General features: G+C 38.7%; 1 protein-coding gene across 7 annotated transcripts in view; it reads left to right on the top strand.

Annotated features, from left to right (window-relative positions):
* NFASC (neurofascin) overlaps nt 1–20455 on the top strand; it is a 199322-nt gene that overhangs the window by 82183 nt on the left and 96684 nt on the right. For 6 of the 7 annotated variants that reach the window (XM_063297528.1, XM_063297525.1, XM_063297530.1 and 3 more), the window contains exons 3-5: nt 2740–2928; nt 18221–18238; nt 20327–20432. In XM_063297528.1, the coding sequence (XP_063153598.1) occupies nt 2835–2928; nt 18221–18238; nt 20327–20432 (218 nt within the window). In that variant the 5' untranslated portion in view covers nt 2740–2834. The remainder of the gene's footprint in view (nt 1–2739; nt 2929–18220; nt 18239–20326; nt 20433–20455) is intronic. The other variant, XM_063297527.1, reaches the window with a different exon arrangement.

The following is a 20455-nucleotide window of genomic DNA, read 5'->3' as shown; positions in this document are numbered from 1 at the left end:
CAGCCCAGAGTTCTATTGAACTAATTAAGGTCGCAGAACTGAGCTTGTTAACTTGTGGGTTAGCATTTTTAGGGATATGCTAGCTGTGGAGAAAAGCAGCTTAGGAAGAGATAGCTTGTCATGAGTAAGGATGGCGAGCAGGGGGCTCCCATCCAGACTGTTAAGCGCATGCGTAGCACTGAGGAATTGGGCAGCCATTCAAAGAGACACAGATCGGGACCGCCTTAACCTTTGGGTTTTATATGTCTGGGTTTTTCCCATGCTTCTTCAGTTTGTTAGGATTCCTGTTATGTACTAGCAATAAAGCATTAGAGACCAGTTCCTTGTCTCAGCGTGTTTCCTGGTTGTTAGGACATAGCTCGTTTAAGCAATCTGCCCTGCAAGAGGGCAAAAACGGGAAAAATGGGTTAGGCACAGGACGCTGCACAAGACAATTTTATCTAAATAAGATGACAGGAACCAGCGATCTTCACAGCTTTCTCTCTCAGTCACATGGTTCGCTTAGCAGCCATGTCGCTTAGTGACCATTTTGTTGGAACCAACTACAGTCACTAAATGAGGACTATCTGTATTTTTCTCCATGGGTAGGAGTTTTCTTGCCTAGTCATCCTTGCAAGTTAACACCTCTAATCTCATCCAGATAACAAGTTTGGACAGGGAGGAATTTGGTAGGAAAAGGTTAGATATTCCATTCCGTGTACTTTTGTGTTCTAATTTTCTGAATTTTTTTGAAAAATGTTGCCTGCTCCTTGTAAGCATTCATATGTAGTTTGTCCATAACTCCTGAACAGCTGTGTCAGTAAAGGGCAAAGTACACATTATACTTATAATAAAACTAACTGCTCACTGAATAATAACGTCCTACAGGTGGTCCTCACTTAGTGACCACAATTTGGACTGGTAACTCCATCGCTAAGTACTGTAGTGAAACATCATGTGATTGCGATGGACTTATGGTGTCACTTCCACTGTGGTCATTAAGCAAAACATCACATGACTATGACTTCCAGTGTTATTGCCAGCTTCTCCATTGACTCTGCTTGTCGAAGCCATCTGCAAAGCACACAAATGGCCATCAGGCAACCATGGGATGCTGCACAGGTTGTAACTGCAAGGACTGGTCATAAAGTTACTTTTTCAGCACCATCTTAACTTTGAACAGTCACTAAATGAGGCGGTCAGTAAGTGTCAGTAAGGCCAGACTACCTATACATGAAAAGAAAATGTTGACAGGTCACAGGTAAGGCGTATTATTCACATCCCAAAAGATCCAACATTTAGTGACTGGGATCTACAGGAAAGGTTGATAAAGGTGCTTATCCACAACCTTCCACTTATATAAACATGATAAGCCAAATGGACCAATGTGTGACTTCATATAAAGCAGTTTCCTGTATTCCTAAGAATTGGATGTAGTGTTACACTATAATTTATTGATACCTATGTAGGATTCTCCTTTTTATTCTAAACCTTAGCTAACTTTCTTAATATATTTGGCAGAAATGATTTGGAAATAACTAATACCTTTTCTGTCTCAGAGTGAAGAGTACCTGAATTTACTATGTTTGTTTCCTCTACTTCTGATTATGATATACAGAGGGATAAGGCAATCTATTGATCTCCAGATATTGTGGACTTCAACTCCCTAAGTGTAGAACGGTGGAATATAAGTAGAAATAACAAATCCCTCAGCCTCGTTAACATGGCCTATAGCAAGTGACTATGGAATTGTAGTCCAAAATATTTAGAGGGCAGTAGGCTGCTTATCGTTATGTTACAAGAGCAAACAAGAAAATGACAAGTTATCATATAGACATACTTTAAGCAATGGGTCATAGAATATTGCTTTCATTCTTTTCAAATGTTTTTGTTTGGTTAAAGGATGTTGCATCCATGACCTGCTAGTTAAAATTCAGATTTAAATCTGGCCTGCAGTGAACAAAAACTTATTTGAGGCACAAGTACTTTTATCATTTAAAATCTTCCCTTGATAGAAACAGCATCATGTGCAACTTTTTGTATAATATAGCAGCTACGTACTTGCAAGAACTTCAGAGCTGTTATTTCAGATCACTTGTTCTTGCCCATTCTTCTTGTCACTGGTAATAATACTTCTCTTTTTTTTCAGAGAAAGATCAATTTTATTTTAATAGCAGAGTACTAGGAGGGATGGTAGATGAAATGGGCTCATGCATTTTTTTGAAAAAGGCTTCAGTGAAACTGGTGTGAATTGTGTCTCTTGTGTGGCCTATGCACAGCCTTCCACAAGAATGATTCTCCGTTAATCTCATTTCCATTAACATCAATGATATCACTTTCATTCAAAAAATAAATGACTGTACCTCTTTACATGCCTGTGGACATAGTCAAGCAACTTGTCTTTGGCTAAAGGAATTGTTTGAGAACTCTAAAAAGCGTATGCTGTATGACTGAATTAATTCTTATGAAATTGTTTCACAGGTTGAAAGTTAAGGAAGGGTACATTCATAACATTTTTATAGCAACAAAATGCAGGTGGACTTCCATCCAAGTACTAAACATATCTGCTCCTGCTTTGCTTTTTTTTAGATCAAGATTAACTGAGTGTTGTCATCTAAGTTATCCTAGACCAAGGAAGTAATTCTGTAATTTGTTTTTACATTTGCCCTTTTCCAACAAAGATTTAGTAAAAAATGAATGAGGCATAGATGAATTTTAATAGTAGCTTATTAATAGTTCTTTCTTTTTTCCTTTTTGTAGTAATTCAAAACATCCTGCTATACTTCGGCAGTAAAGACACCGTTTTGCCTTGTTGGAGGAAATTGAGCACATAGAATCTTAGCCAAATATTCAAAATGGTAATTCAGAGGTTTCTCCTAACCTATATGGGCGTGGCACTTGCTTCATATCTTCATCACCTCATCAGAGCCATTGAAGTCCCACGGGATCGTAAGTTCATTGATTTATACTTTATGAATTTATTTTACATCAAGCCTTCTCAGGCATGTTATCAGGAGTAACCTAGCAAGGAAGAGCAGCAATCTTGGGAAAAGGTGAAATCATAATCATCTACCATTAAGCAGACAGTCTCTGGGATTTCAGTATAAATGAACATAGATTTATAGCAAGATAACATAGGGATACTCTAGGTATAAGGTAAAGGTAAAGGTTTCCCTTGACATTAAGTCCAGTCGTGTCCAACTCTAGGGGGCGGTGCTCATCTCCGTTTCAAAGCCGAAGAGCCGGTGTTTGTCTGTAGACACTTCCGTGGTCATGTGGCCAGCATGACTACACGGAACGCCGTTACCTGCCCGCCGAAGCAGTACCTATTAATCTACTCACATTTGCATGTTTTCCAACTGCTAGGTTGGCAGGAGCTGGGACGAGCAATGGGAGCTCACCCCGTCACACGGATTCGAACCGCCGACCTTCCGATCGGCAAGCTCAGCAGCTCAGCGGTTTAACCCGCAGCGCCACCGCGTCCCTTTTTACTCTAGGTATACCACAGCACTATTGCCTAGACTTCTTTCTTCCTGAGCTGGTAAAGTTGGCCTTGGAGGTGTAGTGTTAATTACCTCGAATATATTGGGAGATTTAACAATCAGTCAAGACATTCTTATTAAAAGCAGTTCAGAGTGTCATGGAATCCATTACATCAGTTGACCTGTCTTAGTTACTATCTAACTCAACACATATAATGAGGCATACTGTTGCTCTGTTTTTTACTGGCCAGGATGAAGGTGATCTGCAGTTATGAGTATTCAAAAGAATTCAGTTCCATATTCAGAATGATACCAAATAGGGTTTTTTGATATACTTTCTATTGAGAAGAAGGTACAGTATTTTAAAGGGCTTCCCCCTCAGAAACCAACAGAGTCCTGAATACTGTCAGAGAGTCTGCTACATATTTCTCCTCTGAGCTGGAAGATGACAGTAAGGCTTATCCTTTGGCCAAGGGGTCCTGGAAATGAGGGTTACCATCAGAGTCTTCTGCTGAATTCTGAAAGGTACAAGTGCTGGAGATCAGTCAACTTTGAATGTACTTTCTGAGGTAGGTTAAATTGACACCATCCATACATGCTGAGGTTGAGACTCACATTAAAAACTATATTATTTCATCAGACCTGTATTGACTTCTGGAGGATTTGAATTGTGCCTTTGTTTTCTTAATTGTCCTTAGGTTATTTATAAGCAAGAAGTGAACATGATAAAGTGTGGGGGCTAATTCATATATATGGACATTGGCTGACAATACATGGCAATATATTTTAGGTTTCTGCATAGTCTAGTCTCCACCTTCCAGGTGTGTAGACTAACTCTCAGAATTCTCAGTAATGGCCATGCTGGCTGAGAAATTCTTGGAATTGAAGTTCTCACATCAGTAGGGAAACCAAGGTTGGGAAAAGCTAATATAGTATGATTGCTCCATTCCATGACCTAATCCAATATACCATTGTTTGTGAGGGTTGAAGTATTTAACATGGTCCTGTCTGAGTGATGATCTTTAAGGTAAATCAAATCAAGGATAATCTTGGTTATATGAAACCAATTTCCATGGTTCCATTGTTTTTAGCAGGTTCCTCATCATGAACAGTTATATTGTAGCAGGTACAACTCAAACCATTCTGTATTTAACTCAAATCATGGTGTATTTAACTCAAATTTTACTACATTAGGCTCTGTTCTTAACTATGAGTCATCTGTAAACTGGATGTTCTTAACCCAGAGACTACCTGGTACTACACCAGCCCCTCTTTGCAATAATTATTGAATAAAAAGTGAGAGAAAGCAGTATTAACAGATTTTTCCATCCCTGGATGGAACATTAAGATTTTATTTGGAACTGTTTTTTGTTCTCATCTTGACACCTATGCTATTATATCCTATCCCAGATTTAGAAAGAATACTCAGGTACATATTTCACATGTTTTCTCAGTATTAACTTTTCAAGAATTTTGTGTTCCCCATTCCCTCCAAGGTCTGATGTAACTCCTAGACCAGTGTTTCTCAACCTTGGCCACTTGAAGATGTGTGGACTTCAACTCCCATCTTCAGTTCACCATTTCTCGCTGGAAGTCCCCAATAAACCTTTTATTCCAATTTAACTCATCCCAAAAGCAATTATTGTCAGGGCTGTGCAATGCTTCTGATTCAGTGCTGCATGAACTGGCAAGCAGACAGAGCTGTCTCAATGAAATGCCAACAGATGCTGCATTTATGTTCTCACGTACTCTGAAACAGGTTTTTTTTTAACTGAATCCAAAACATCACACAGCTGTAATGATTACATAAATAATATCAAGGTCCTTAAATAAGTAGGTGACATTTGTACATAGAAATGGCACAGTTGTGGCATAGAAGTGGTGCAGAGTGATGGTATGGTTTGACTGTTGAATGCACTGAAACATGGAATAATTACTACTGAATAATAACTGCATAGCCAGTAACTGAGACATCCTGGTTATTCAGAGTCCTCTGTCCCTCTCTGGCTTTCTACCTTTAGCAGACACTGTACTTCAAGAGTATTATTTTTCAAGGATTTATGTATTTATTTATTTACTTATCTATCAAATTTCACCACTGCCCATCTCTCCAAAAGGAGGAACTCTGGGCAGTTTACAATAAAGTTAAAGGAATAAAATACATTAAAACAAAATATGATACATAAAATAAAAATATAAAATAGGACCAAGATGGCAGATAAAATTCAGTTAAGTTCAATTCAGAAGTTAATAAAAACTTTATTAAAATAAATGTTAAATGGGCTATGATAACTTTAAGCAATAAATACTGAAGATATATAGTATAAATCATCATGTATATACTATCACAAGGCAAAAATACTCTTACTTGATACCAGCCTTGTAACACTTCAGTTAGTTGAAAGCTCTAAATAACAACTGTGTATAGGCTAACAAGTTTAATCCAATGTGATGTATTTTCTTTAGTATTTTCTTTTCTTTTCTTTTATTTATATTTCCAATATAGTCACTGCCTATCTCACTCAAAGAGTGACTCTGGGCTGTTTACAATAAAACAAGAATAAATCACCTTGATTACCTTGATTGACCAGACTGTCGCTGGACAGAGTCCTGCTGGTTGCAACTTGCTTTCCGTTCATCTCGAATCCTGGCTTTTCTTCTCCAGGTTTGGCCAAAGTCCTTGACTATTGGATCTTCCCATCTCTTTGGAGGTCGGTCGATAGGTCTTTTTACTTCTCTTGGATACCATTCAGCAACTGCTGTGGTCCAGCGGCCATCCGACATGCGTGTGACGTGTCCTGCCCAGTGTAGCTTCCATTTTCAATATTCGACAATGACATCATTTATTCCACTTCATGTTCTAATCTGGCTGCTTGGGATGTGGTCTTGGAGAGAAACTTTTAGCATGGATCTTTCCATAGCCCTTACTGCTCTTGAAAGCTCTTCCTCTTCTGCCTTTGTTAGCGACCGTGTTTCACTTCCATATAGCACCGCCAATAAGACAGTCAAATTAAAAAGATTAGCACTCAGTTTTCCTCCGATCTCCTCATTCTGTAAGACTTCCCTAATGGAGTTGTATCTAGCCCATCCAGCTTTCTTTCTTCTGACCAGTTCTTCTATTTGATCTTTGTTCATTTTGATTAGCCATCCCAGGTAGACGTAGTGGTCAACCTCTTCAATAAGTTCATTCTGAAGCCTCATTTATTCCCTGTCTGCATATATTTTGTTTTAGTGTGATTCATTTTTAGACCCACCTTTCTGCTTTCGGCGTCAAGTTTTTGAAGCATTTTTTGCAGCTTTCGAACATCCTTTGCGATCAATTCAACATTGTCTGCAAATCTGAGATGGTTTATCTTCTCTCCGTTTATATCTATTGCGTCTTCCCATTTCATTTTGTGCATGGTATTTTCTAAACAAGCGTTGAAAAGTTTAGGTGAGATCGTATTGCCTTGCTTTACACCTTTCTCCACTGGTATTCATATTTCAGTTCCAAAGAGAGTAATATGTGTGAAGCAGTTGGTATTTGCTTCTTTGAGCAGCGCAATGTAGTCGGAGTTGATTCCTTGTTCACTGATCGCTTGCATTACTGCATTGACTTCGACACTGTCAAATGCCTTTTCATAGTCCACAAATGCTATCGCAAGTGGAAATTTATATTCTCTTGACCGTTCGATGAGCTGAGTAAGAGTGACTATATGATCAGTAGTACTGTACTTGCTTCTAAAGCCAGCCTGCTCTTTCTAAAGTTCTTGTAAGACGGTTTGTAATCACTTTCGTGAATAGCTTATAGACAGTCAATAATAAGCAAATCGGCCTATAATTTTTGAGACCTTTGCGATCTCCCTTCTTGTACAGTAGGACTGTAGTAGACTCCTTCCAGCAGTCAGGAATTTTTTGCATCTCTACATACCAGGTGAAGCGCTCCACCAGTGCTTTCCATAGTTCGTGACCTCCAGCCCTCAGTATTTCTGTTGTTATACTATCTTTTCCTGGAGCTTTCCCCAGTGTCATCTGATGCAAGGCATGCCGAACTTCACTCATTAGAACGGGCAGTATATGCTCAGTCGTGATGGTCAGTGGTGGTATTGGAATGTCCGAACGGGATGCAAACAAGTCTGTGTAGAATTCTTTGCAGATTTGCTCAACGTCTTGCTTTCCTGTCTTTTCCTTTCCATTTTTATCTTTTAATGCTGCTATTGTTGTTTTACACAGTGCTATTTCCTGTTTGCACTTTCTGATGCTGCTTCGCTTATTTGCTGCCTCAAGAAGTTTCTGCTCTTGGAATAAATACTAATTAAAATACAGTAAAACAACATCAAATTTTATTTTCTCAATGGGATTTACTCTCCAGTAAGAATGAACAGGATTGCTCTGCAATACATTCCTAAACATATTCACTCAGAAGTAGGTCTCTCTGTGATTAATAGACTTGCTTCAGAGGAAATGTATTTACTGTTGCAGCCTTAGATGTAATTCTAGTTAGATATATACGAGAATATGGACTGACAAAATCTTGCCACTCCTGTGGACTAGTGTCATGGTATCAGCCATTGATAATGTACATTATAGACTGCAAGTTCGCTATGATCCCATTTCATGCAGACCTTAACCTAGTTTCATGCAATGAGGGAGCAAGAAAGGAAGGCATTGAAAAGAGAGAGGAGGAAGTAGCAAATAGAGAGGAAAAAAAATGTGAACTGCAAAAAAGAGGTAAGATATTGCAGAATCAGAGAGATGGGACTGGTGTAAAAAGAAAAGAAGTAGCCTCAGACTTCACTGGTTTTAGTCCCAGCCATTTTTGGCTCCAGCCCCAAACATACATGCATGCATACATTTATATATATTGATTTATATGGCTGCCCATCTCAACAATGTGACTCTGGGAGGCTTGTTGTTGTTTATTCGTTTAGTCGCTTCCGACTCTTCGTGACTTCATGGACCAGCCCACGCCAGAGCTTCCTGTCGGTCGTCAACATCCCCAGCTCCCCCAGGGACGAGTCCGTCACCTCTAGAATATCATCCATCCATCTTGCCCTTGGTCGGCCCCTCTTCCTTTTGCCTTCCACTCTCCCTAGCATCAGCATCTTCTCCAGGGTGTCCTGTCTTCTCATGATGTGGCCAAAGTATTTCAGTTTTGCCTTTAATATCATTCCCTCAAGTGAGCAGTCTGGCTTTATTTCCTGGAGGATGGACTGGTTTGATCTTCTTGCAGTCCAAGGCACTCTCAGAATTTTCCTCCAACACCACAGTTCAAAAGCATCGATCTTCCTTCGCTCAGCCTTCCTTATGGTCCAGCTCTCGCAGCCATATGTTACTACAGGGAACACCATTGCTTTAACTATGCGGGCCTTTGTTGTCAGTGTGATGTCTCTGCTCTTAACTATTTTATCGAGATTTGTCATTGCTCTTCTCCCAAGGATTAAGCGTCTTCTGATTTCCTGACTGCAGTCAGCATCTGCAGTAATCTTTGCACCTAGGAATACAAAGTCTTTCACTGCTTCTACATTTTCTCCCTCTATTTGCCAGTTATCAATCAAGCTGGTTGCCATAATCTTGGTTTTTTTGAGGTTTAGCTGCAAGCCAGCTTTTGCACTTTCTTCTTTCACCTTCATCATAAGGCTCCTCAGTTCCTCTTCACTTTCAGCCATCAAAGTGGTATCATCTGCATATCTGAGATTGTTAATGTTTCTTCCAGAGATTTTAACTCCAGCCTTGGATTCCTCAAGACCAGCTTGTCGCATGATGTGTTCTGCATACAAGTTGAATAGGTAGGGTGAGAGTATACAGCCCTGCCGTACTCCTTTCCCAATCTTAAACCAGTCCGTTGTTCCGTGGTCTGTTCTTACTGTTGCTACTTGGTTGTTATACAGATTCTTCAGGAGGCATACAAGATGACTTGGTATCCCCATACCACTAAGAACCTGCCACAATTTGTTATGGTCCACACAGTCAAAGGCTTTAGAATAGTCAATAAAACAGAAATAGATGTTTTTCTGAAACTCCCTGGCTTTTTCCATTATCCAGCGGATATTGGCAATTTGGTCTCTAGTTCCTCTGCCTTTTCTAAACCCAGCCTGTACATCTGGCAATTCTCGCTCCATGAACTGCTGAAGTCTACCTTGCAGGATCTTGAGCATTACCTTACTGTCATGTGAAATGAGTGCCACTGTTCGATAGTTTGAACATTCTTTAGTGTTTCCCTTTTTTGGTATGGGGATATAAGTTGATTTTTTCCAATCTGATGGCCATTCTTGTGTTTTCCAAATTTGCTGGCATATAGCATGCATTACCTTGACAGCATCATCTTGCAAGATTTTGAACAGTTCAGCTGGGATGCCGTCGTCTCCTGCTGCCTTGTTATTAGCAATGCTTCTTAAGGCCCACTCAACCTCACTCTTCAGGATGTCTGGCTCTAGCTCACTGACCACACCGTCAAAGCTATCCCCGATATTGTTATCCTTCCTATACAGGTCTTCTGTATATTCTTGCCACCTTTTCTTGATCTCTTCTTCTTCTGTTAGGTCCTTGCCATCTTTGTTTTTGATCATACCCATTTTTGCCTGGAATTTACCTCCAATGTTTCTAATTTTCTGGAAGAGGTCTCTTGTCCTTCCTATTCTATTGTCTTCTTCCACTTCCGCGCATTGCTTGTTTAAAAATAATTCCTTATCTCTTCTGGCTAACCTCTGGAATTTTGCATTTAATTGGGCATATCTCCCCCTATCGCTGTTGCCTTTTGCTTTCCTTCTTTCTTGGGCTACTTCTAGTGTCTCAGCAGACAGCCATTTTGCCTTCTTGGTTTTCTCTTTCTTTGGGATGTATTTTGTTGCCGCCTCCTGAACAATGCTGCCAACTTCTGTCCAGAGTTCTTCCGGGACCCTATCTACTAAGTCCAGTCCCTTAAATCTATTCTTCACCTCCACTGCATATTCCTGAGGAATATTAGTGAGCTCATATCTAGCTGATCTGTGGGTCTTCCCTAATCTCTTTAGTCTGATCCTAAATTGTGCAAGAAGAAGTTCATGGTCTGAACTACAGTCAGCTCCAGGCCTAGTTTTTACCGACTGTACAGATGTCCGCCACCTTTGGCTGCAAAGGATGTAATCAATCTGATTTCGGTGTTGTCCATCTGGTGAAGTCCATGTGTAAAGCCGTCTCTTAGGTTGTTGGAAGAGAGTGTTTGTTATGCAGAGTGAATTGTCTTGGCAAAATTCTATCAGCCTATGTCCTGCTTCGTTTTGTTCTCCCAGGCCATACTTACCTGTAATTCGAGGTGTCATTTGACTGCCCACCTTAGCATTCCAGTCTCCTGTGATGAAAATAACATCTCTTTTAGGCGTGTTGTCCAGTAGGTGCTGCAGATCCTCATAGAACTGCTCTACTTCAGCTTCTTCAGCATTTGTGGTTGGGGCGTATATTTGGATCACTGTGATGTTAGATGGCTTGCCCTGAATTCGAATTGAGATCATTCTGTCGTTTTTGGGGTTGTATCCAAGCACTGCTTTAGCCACTTTACTATTAATTATGAAGGCTACTCCATTTCTTCTGTGGTCCTCTTGTCCACAGTAGTAGATCTGGTGGTCATTTGATGTGAAGTGGCCCATTCCAGTCCATTTCAGTTCACTGACGCCCAGAATGTCTATCTTTAATCTTGACATCTCACCAATAACTACATCCAATTTGCCCTGGCTCATAGATCTTACATTCCAGGTTCCAATGGTGTGTTGATCCTTAGAACATCGGATTCGCCGTTCACCACCAGCACCGTCGGCCGCTAACCGTCCTTTCGGCTTTGAGCTAGCTGCGTCATCACGACTGGGGCTAGTTGAGCTCATCCTCTGTTCCTCCCCAGTAGCATTTTGACCATCTTCCAACCTGGGGGTCTCATCTTCCGATGGTATACCGACATATCTCTGGTTGTACTGATCCATTTAGTTTTCACGGCAAGAATACTGGGGTGGGTTGCCATTACCTTCCCCAGGGATCGCATTTAGTCTGACCTCTCTGTCATGACCTTCCCGTCTTGGGTGGCCCTTCACGGTTTAGCTCATGGCATCATTGAGGTGCTCAAGCTCCAGCACCACGACAAGGTAACGATCCTTTGCGGAGTCTGGGAGGCTAAAAGAATTAAAATGTAAATATAATATATAATATATAAAAAAATTAAAAGCTGCCATTCCCAACCAACACCCAAAAATCACCGTTATGATTGTAAGTTGCCTAATGTCACTTGTTGAGATGGGCGGCAATAGAAATTAAATAAATTAAATAAATAAATAAATAAAACACCATACATCAATAGTGGGGGCTCAATTACTCTCCTGGCCCTCATGCCTGGGAAAACAGCCATGTCTCTCCAAAACAGCCAAGTCTCTCCAAAATGTGAACAGTCCAAGCCAATCAAACCTCAGGCAGTATGGTGTTTTAGAAGGCAGGCACAGCTACAGAAAAGGCCCACTTCCTGGGTCCTGCCATTCAACAATCCCTAATAGATGGGACCCAGAGCATGCCCCTCCTGCCCAACTTAAGGGGATGTGTATTAAAAATGAGAGTAAGCCAGTCCATCATCTGAAGAAATATGATCCTCCACAAGAAAAATGCTTTCCTGAATATGTATATAATTCTGATTTTGTTAGTGATAAAAAGTTGGATTCACTTTTATTGGGTTTACTTAAAGATGAAGCATTTTCTGTTCTCCATGCTGCCAGACAGTAGGGGCTGGTTGCTGAATTATTGATAACTAAAAGTCTACTGAATGAATATTGTTTAATCCATAGAGTCTATACAGGAGATTCTCTGTGATAATCAAGAAAGGCTCATTAATTTTTTTCTTCTGGGTAGAAACTGACATTAAGAAACATGCAGATGTAAAGTCCAGGAAAAAAAAAATAACACTACTTCATTATTGGGAAGACAACTCCAGAATTATTTATGGCTTGTTTCTCATCAGTCATGTCTTTCTTCAAGATTCCATATTTATTAAATATAAAGAGGGATGAAGGATGGCTATTTTAATTCATAACATTGCCCTTTACTATGCATTGCAGAATTTATCATGATTTCAGCTGCATATATTAAGTACAATTTACTTGCATCTGGAACTTTGCTAACCTTTAGGAGATACTCTTTCATACAGCCCAATGGAACAAGTAAGACTCATCAGAATCTGGTCCAGATTGGGAAAGACTAGATAACATAGGTAGCATTATTGATTGCATTATTTTCAGTGACGTTGCATAGAACACCATGGGCATCCCCTTCATCATAAGGACATTTATTCATCAATTTTATTTTGTATTGATTTAGCTAATAGGGGACTCCTGATTCTCTTAATATAGATGTCTCTGACACAATTTTTTTAAAAACAAAAAACTTATGAGGAAGTTGATATAAGTCAGGTTTTTAATAAGCAGCTGCCTACATTGGCTGCACCCAGTCTTTTTCTCAGATTTTCACTGCTCATTGAATTTGTTCAGGATTTTGCTCTAGAGATTAGCTGTCAGGCATCATCTGACTCCATTAAAAGTACCATTTTCATTTATCCGGAGTCTTCGCGAGGCAGAGATGTTTTGTTTAGAGTAGCATGTTTTATGCTTGTGATGGATAGTGTCATCAGTGATCATTTCCCAAGTATGGGAATATGTGGTTGATAAATATCTCAAATAAAATACATGTACAATTAATCAGAAGTACCATTGACTTCAAAATCGTACCTGCTTCTTGATGTGGCTTTCTAGAGGATACGTAGACTTCAAATGCATATTTAAGATGCAAGTTTTTGTTACCAGAATGAAAATATTTTAGCCCTAACTGCTATGCTCCTATCATGTGTTAGATGGTTCTAAATGTCTAATGGTTCTAAATACCTAATATCAGATTTTATAATTAAATACGCCCTGGCAAATAATTAAATATTTTACCATCTACTCATTCATTATACCAGCTATGAGAAGATAGACTGAATTAGCTTCCATGTGTGGGTTTTTTTCTCCTTCATGCTAGTCACTTTCTCCTCTATATGTATAAAAGTCTGCATGCTATTTCTGGAGGTTCTTGGCAGCTAATGATATGAAGCTCTCCAAACAATCCTAAATCTGCACTGCACATTGGACAGATTTGCTAAACATTGGAAGTTATTTTACCTGCCTTGCACATAATATGATAGCCAGCCAATTAAATAGTAGCAAAGCAGAAAAGTGCTTGAATTAGGTTTAAGGGGGCCAAAATTTAAAGTGTGCAATATTCACCGTGTTCCCTACATTATAAATTCTGTAAGCACTCCCAGCAGTTAAAAATACTATGAGCCTAAATAATGAAATTAATGGTTTCTGAAACCCTTAACATTTTAAAATAATTCAGATTTATGTTTTCAACCTTTAACACATATCATAATTTCATTTTAGAGGTAGCATTTGCAGTTGTGAGAATTGGAAGCTTTTAATGAATGTTGTACTGAGCATTTTTATTTAGTTATTACATTACTTTTCTCCCTTTCTTCCTCGTACTTGATATACATGGGAATTGCAATCGTGGTCCGGTGAGACAAAAAGGTGGATATATTCAGCTAAATTGATGTATCACATATCTTAAGGAAGAAAGTAACCAATAAATTCAGAATTCATAATGATGATCGTTTTACGGCAGATTGGTTTATAATCCCCTTTTTAACCAATAATCTTGGTTCAAGCTGAACTGACATCCCCCAAACAATCATGATTTAGGATTGAACAACCAGTCTGCATTGATTTAGGGACATTTTAGCAAGCTTGCTAGATATTAGGACGGATTCCATGCATGATCTTTCATTAAAGTGACTGGACAAAAGTTATGGAATAACAACTACTTGGAAGCATTGTTCCTAATCACAGGACCTTATAACAGAGTGGACATCCCAAATCAGTGGAAGGTATTAAGGAACCTGGCAAACATCTGCTTCACCCAGCTGGACCCATTTCAAAGGTTTTCTTTCTTTTCTCATTTTGGTGACATCAGGCTCTACCATGTGCTTTTCCTTAATGCAAGCTGCCAGAGAACTGGATTTGTAATCTTCCTTTTATTTAACAGAGAAAGTGCTTGGTCTCCCTTAGCCCTCTCATGTCTGCCCATTGTTCATGGCAGAGACTTAGCTAATTAATTCATCTCCTTTTTGTGAGCTTGAAAGGCTTCAGGTTTTAGAAATTGAGCAGGTGGTGTATAAATAGCCACAGCTGCTCTGGGTTTATGATAAGTGTGCAAATTGCTAACCCTGGGGCAAATGGTCTCCTTTTTCTCTGACCCCACAAGCCTCCCTTCTTCATGGAGATTAGTATTGTCTACAGGTGTGGTGTAGGGATATGATTTAAAGAAAATTTCTACCATTGAAACTAAGGTATCAGATCTGAATATTAAACTATTGAATCAGCAAACTTGTTGAACTTAGAGAAGCATTTGTTATATAGCAAACTAAACTTGAATAATATTTGCATTCAAACAAAAGGATTTCATAAGGACAACTAACAATAGACATATATTACTTTATAAAAAATTTAAAAATGGGAAAAATGCATTGATATATAGTATGAATAATTTAATAAGTATCCAGAAATAAGCTTGATTTCTACAAAATTAGGGATGGGGCAGGGAGTTGGTGGAATCAATTTAGTACAAGTGTTAATGTAAAATCACCTGACATGCATTTTCTGAACCAATACATGAACTGAAACAGTTCTGAAATTTGCACTTTTCCAAATGTTGTTATGTAGTCTTAAACAGAACATGTATATAAACATGTTTGCATTAAAGAAATGTACTCATACAAGCATATAGTGTTAAAAAATTAATTTAAAACATTTTGGGAAATAGTTTTAAAAACAGTATGCATGAGGACAAGTGTTTAAGGAGAAATTAGCATTAACATGCATGCAAATTTTCATACAGACTATAAAGAACAATTGTAAACTGGAATGAATATAGGAAGAAATGATGTTATGGTTGGAGAAAAGAGAAACTGAACAAATCTAAAGTTAAGAAATTTGTCCACTGCTAAACAAAAGGAACTCTTATCTCATTGGCTTTGGAACTGTCAACAAATAAATACCATACGAACTTCCTAATTATGTGTTTATTAAAAAATTAGAAACTTTTTAGAAAATTTAACAATCATCATTTGATGATCCACCTAAACAGGTGGATTATTAAAAGATGAGAAAATGGAGGAAGAAATGCTGACATGCAAATGCTGTTATAGAAGTAATGGGTATTATGTGGTCTGTTGTGAGGAAGGAATGTTTGTTGAAAGAAGTAAAAATGGCTGTATATAAGAGTGTGCTTTTGCCTATTTTGTTATATGGAAGTGACAGTTGGGTATATCAGAAGTAAAAGTAAATTTACTGCATTGGGAATCTGGTACTTAAGAAATATGTGTGGTAAAATAAGAGATTGGGTCAAGTATGGAAGGCTGCTGAAGGAATTGAAAAGTGCATATAGAGAGAATGAACAAGGATTGAGTTGCAAAACAAATATATAAAAGAAGAGTGAATGGGTTAAGGGAATGAAAAGACAAAGGTAGTTGTGGCTGGGTAGAGCTGATGAAATCCTCAGCAAGAGAAACAAAATTAAAAGAATAAAACCAGTGTATCAAATAGTATATTGGCATGATGGAAAAACGGCTGGTTTGCAAGAATAGAAACATACAAACGGGTATAGTGAACAGTGTTGGTGTATTTATATTTCCCGCATTCCATTTCTTTTGCTTAGTATTTCTTACTCCTTTTCTGCTTTCTGCAGAATGTTGCTTATCCTGAATGTATTAGGGATTGGCAAAGCAATTCACTATATTGTACAAGATAACTGGGTTTTGTGGGTTTTATGTCTAAACCAAAACATGCATGCTTGGTATGGATATGGACTGAAACATAGTTGTTCTTGAAGATGTATTTTAGGGCAATTAGAGTGGTAAAGACAACTGAGGAGAGGGAAGGGGAAAAAAGTCCTGAAAAGATCTGTGGACAGGTGGGCCAAACTGGTGGGATGCATGACTACGTAACTGAGAAGGGGCAACGCTCACCAACCTTGACCTATTGCCCTGTGAAATCACTGTGGGATTCCTGTAGGAGTTTGTAGCCAAAAACCAGAGCAACAAAAATGTTTTGGATTGTATTGCCAAACTGCAGCCTAACCAGCAGAACACATTTTTCCGTTTTGTGATACATTCACATACACACACACACAGCAGTGAATGAAGTATGAAGCATCCCATCAGACTCTGATTCTGAGAGGCACAGAATGCCCCTATAAATTGAGTTAGGTTATAACAACAAACCACTAGCAAATGCACAGGCAATAATCTGCCTCACTGATGGTGCATGGCGAAGCAAAAATCTTCTCAAATTTTCCAGTAGATGTGAGAGAGGCTGTAACGTTGGACTAAATGTTGGATTAAATGTTCACACTGAAGCTGCTGCTAGCTACTTCTCATTTAAATGACTTTTATGATACAAGGAAGTGCATGCATTTGTGAACTACCCATTAAGATGCACACAAATAGATTTTGTTTATAGTGACTTTTATATTTTCAGTTAGGTGTAAAATAGCTCTTTTAATAAAAGAAATAACAAGCTTGCTGTTAGTGATAGTATTGCAAACCTTTTTGTTTTCTTTTAGGTTCATTCTGAGATGGGGATTCCTCATCCCACCACTATAGCTGTATCTGTTATATCATTTTGTTTTAATCCCTAGAGCAGTGTTTCTCAAACTTGGGGACCTGAAGATGTATGGACTTCAACTCCCAGAATTCCCTAGCCAGCATGGGAATTCTGGGAGTTGAAGTTCACACATCTTCAAGTTCCCAAGGTTGAGAAACACTGCCCTAGAGCTTCAAGTGATGTGTTCCTTTTTGCATAAAGTTTGAACTCTGTCTACTGTCTGGGTTGCATCATGTAGCCCAGAGGGGCCTTCCTAAGATACAATGATGTGGAGTGTGCATATTGAATAGTTATATATCTAAAACATTTTCTCATGGTTATTTCTGTAAATGTGAAGAAATGTAGCCAGGAATATGATGAGGTCTTCTGGGAGCTGCATGGACTTCTGTGTCATACTGTAAATTCCCCATGCGAAGGACGCCTGGATAACTGACAGTGGCATAGGATGTGTCATGAGAGTTGTTAATTACTTGAGTTCTGTTTATAATTGCATTTTAAAACTACCCCCCCAAAAATATCTGACCAACTAAACGAAGAAGTGGAATAGCCTTCAAGCTGCTATTTTTCCCCACCTCCAAGCCACAAATTTTTACGGGGAAGTATACGTAAATCCTTAAAATACTACACCTGGAGCACTTGTGAGGGTTTGCCCCATATATTAAAATGGATTTATGATGGTTGGTGATAAAAGGAATTGTAATCCTACATGTCTAGAGGGCACTAGGTTGGCGAGGGCTGCAAGGAAGGTCCATGAACTAGACTGGAAGTATGACCTAAACCTACCCGTTTATAGTCTTCAGTAGACTTGTTGCTCTCAGAACAGTATTCATATGTATATGTATTTATTTTGTTAACCGTGTCACTCCCTACTTTTTTTTTTTAGTTTTCTCTCTCTCTTCTTCACAGGGACTTGGGGCAATATATTTAAGCTAATAATATTAATATCCATTAAAATGGCACATTTTGTTTATCCCTTTTGGTATTTAATATTAGTTCTAAACATTTAGATTAACCCTTCCTGTTTCTCTCTTCTCTCTCTTGTTTTTTATTGCTGTGGTTACACCTTCGAATTAACAGCAAGTATTCAAGATACATGTAAGTCCTGTTTACTGACCTTTTTTTTTTCTGAAATAACATTCTCTGTATCTTAAGAAACCTGGGTGTAGCAGCAACCTGTGTAGAAGTTAACAAGCCTGAAGTAGGTTCGGTATTAATTTGTTGAAAAACAGCGTTGGTCTTTACATTCAGATAAATCCCTCAGATGTAAAACCTTGCAGTTATGATAATAATAAACTAAAGGGGAAAAATATTTATCAACATTTTTGTTCTTCAGAGAAGTGGTGATTCTTTCCTTAGTCCCAAAGATAAAACTTACTCATGTGAATATTCGAATATTCTGGTCTCAATTGTGGTCATTAAGCAAGGACTACCTGAATTGTACTTCTGAAGAACAAAAACAGAAGAATCAGCAGCCTTGTTCTGGAATTAGGAAAATGAATGTTTGGGGAGATGAACATGCATGCTCTACCCTTGACCTCCCCAAACAGAAGAGAAAGGTTTATAAGTAAAATCTCCTTTAAGCAAGACAGATCCATGTAGTTTTCTTGGCAACAATACAGAGATGGCTTGCCATACTTTGGGCTTTCCTAATGATCTTCTCTCCAAATACTGACCACGTTTGACACTGCTTTTTTAGATTAGCCTTGTTTATTTTATAATATTTTTCAAATGTATATTCCATCTTTCTCTCCAAACAACGTTTAATGCAGTTTACAGCAATTTTAAATACAAATTACAAATCATAAGAATATAAACTTTTCAATTAAACTTAAGGCAAAATTAAAACCAGTATCAATTAAAGCATTTGAGTTAACAAAAACAATGAAAGAGATGGGTATTTACCATTTTCCTAAGTACTGATAGCATGGGGAACAAATATATCTCCTTGGGGAGGGCATTGACAGACTGGGGGCCACACAGGTGAAGGCCCTGTCCTATATGCTACATAATTGAACTTCTGACAGTGGAAAATCTTGAAAAGGGCCCCTCCTGATGATCCAGATGTTGCCATTTAGCTAAGCAAAAGATCTACAGAGAAAGGATAGCCTCATTTGGCTGAATGTGCATTTTGTCTCCTCTGCACAATTGGAACTCTGGCAGGGCAGCAGTTCTAGTCCTGTATGGACAGCAACGGTGTTGAAATGCATATGTCTGTTCCCTGATTTCAGGGTGTCCCCATCAATAGGGAGGAATGGCATAGAGGGGTTGGGGTCAGAGCATGCATTCCCACTCACCCTCCAAGTGTTCTTTTTCCTTATGCTAAAAGAGGATGAGCAATTTTTATTACAAGTTCCAGGTGGAGTATTTGCTTTACATTCTCCTGAACTCTTAAGTATGTATGGAGGAGGTAACTGCTTATCTGAATAGCTACTCAGCTGATTTTTATGCTAGACCTATTATTTACTGCCAGATCTCATTGTTTTTCAAAAATGCAAAAGGACCAACAGTCTCTAGATGTTGGAAATAAAAGTGTGTGGGTGTGGGTGTAATACTTTGATTTAATTTTCTCTGCTTCCTGTGCCTTATCTTAACTGCCTTCATCATGTAGAATCATCTGTTTTATACTCTTAGTTTTGGATTTGCCACCCTTCAACAACTCATGCTGCTTCTCTCCCCCCACCCCCTGGGAGTCAAGCCTTGCTAGTTTCTGTGAAAATAACTATTTGAGAGACATATGGCAAGGAAGGAGATGTCTTTATTCCATTGCTGCAACTATTGCTTTCACCTGATATTGGGCACAATCTTGTGGGAAGTTCTCCTTTGCATAGCAGCATCTCAAAGTCATTTCAGTGGGGCTTTGTAATAAAACTTGCCAGTGGACTGTACCCTTTGTTCCTCCCAAGCATGATAGAAAAACCAGTCAATAGATCAGCCTTTTCCAACTCTGTCTTAATTATGCTAGGTATAAGTGAGGAAGGGGGATTGCTTTGATAGGCTTTCAAGATTCTGTTACTTTACTAGCCATAAAGGTCATTCCGGAAATCCAAATGGTTCTTGTTTCAAAGTTTGAGTGAAATAATAAAACAGCCCTATTTTCCCCCTAACATTCATTCATTCATTCATTCATTCATTCATTCATTCATTCATTCTCTCTCTCTCTCTCTCTTATCTATGCTTTTGCAGTGCCTCAGCCTCCCACTATTACAAAGCAGTCTGCAAAGGATTATATTGTAGATCCAAGAGATAATATATTCATTGAATGTGAAGCAAAAGGCAACCCCATGCCCACGTGAGTGCAATATTAGTTTATTT

This window comes from Candoia aspera, chromosome 3 (genome assembly GCF_035149785.1).
Source record: "Candoia aspera isolate rCanAsp1 chromosome 3, rCanAsp1.hap2, whole genome shotgun sequence".
Classification (NCBI taxonomy): domain Eukaryota; kingdom Metazoa; phylum Chordata; class Lepidosauria; order Squamata; family Boidae; genus Candoia; species Candoia aspera.
This window is presented reverse-complemented; position numbering and strand designations above follow the sequence as displayed.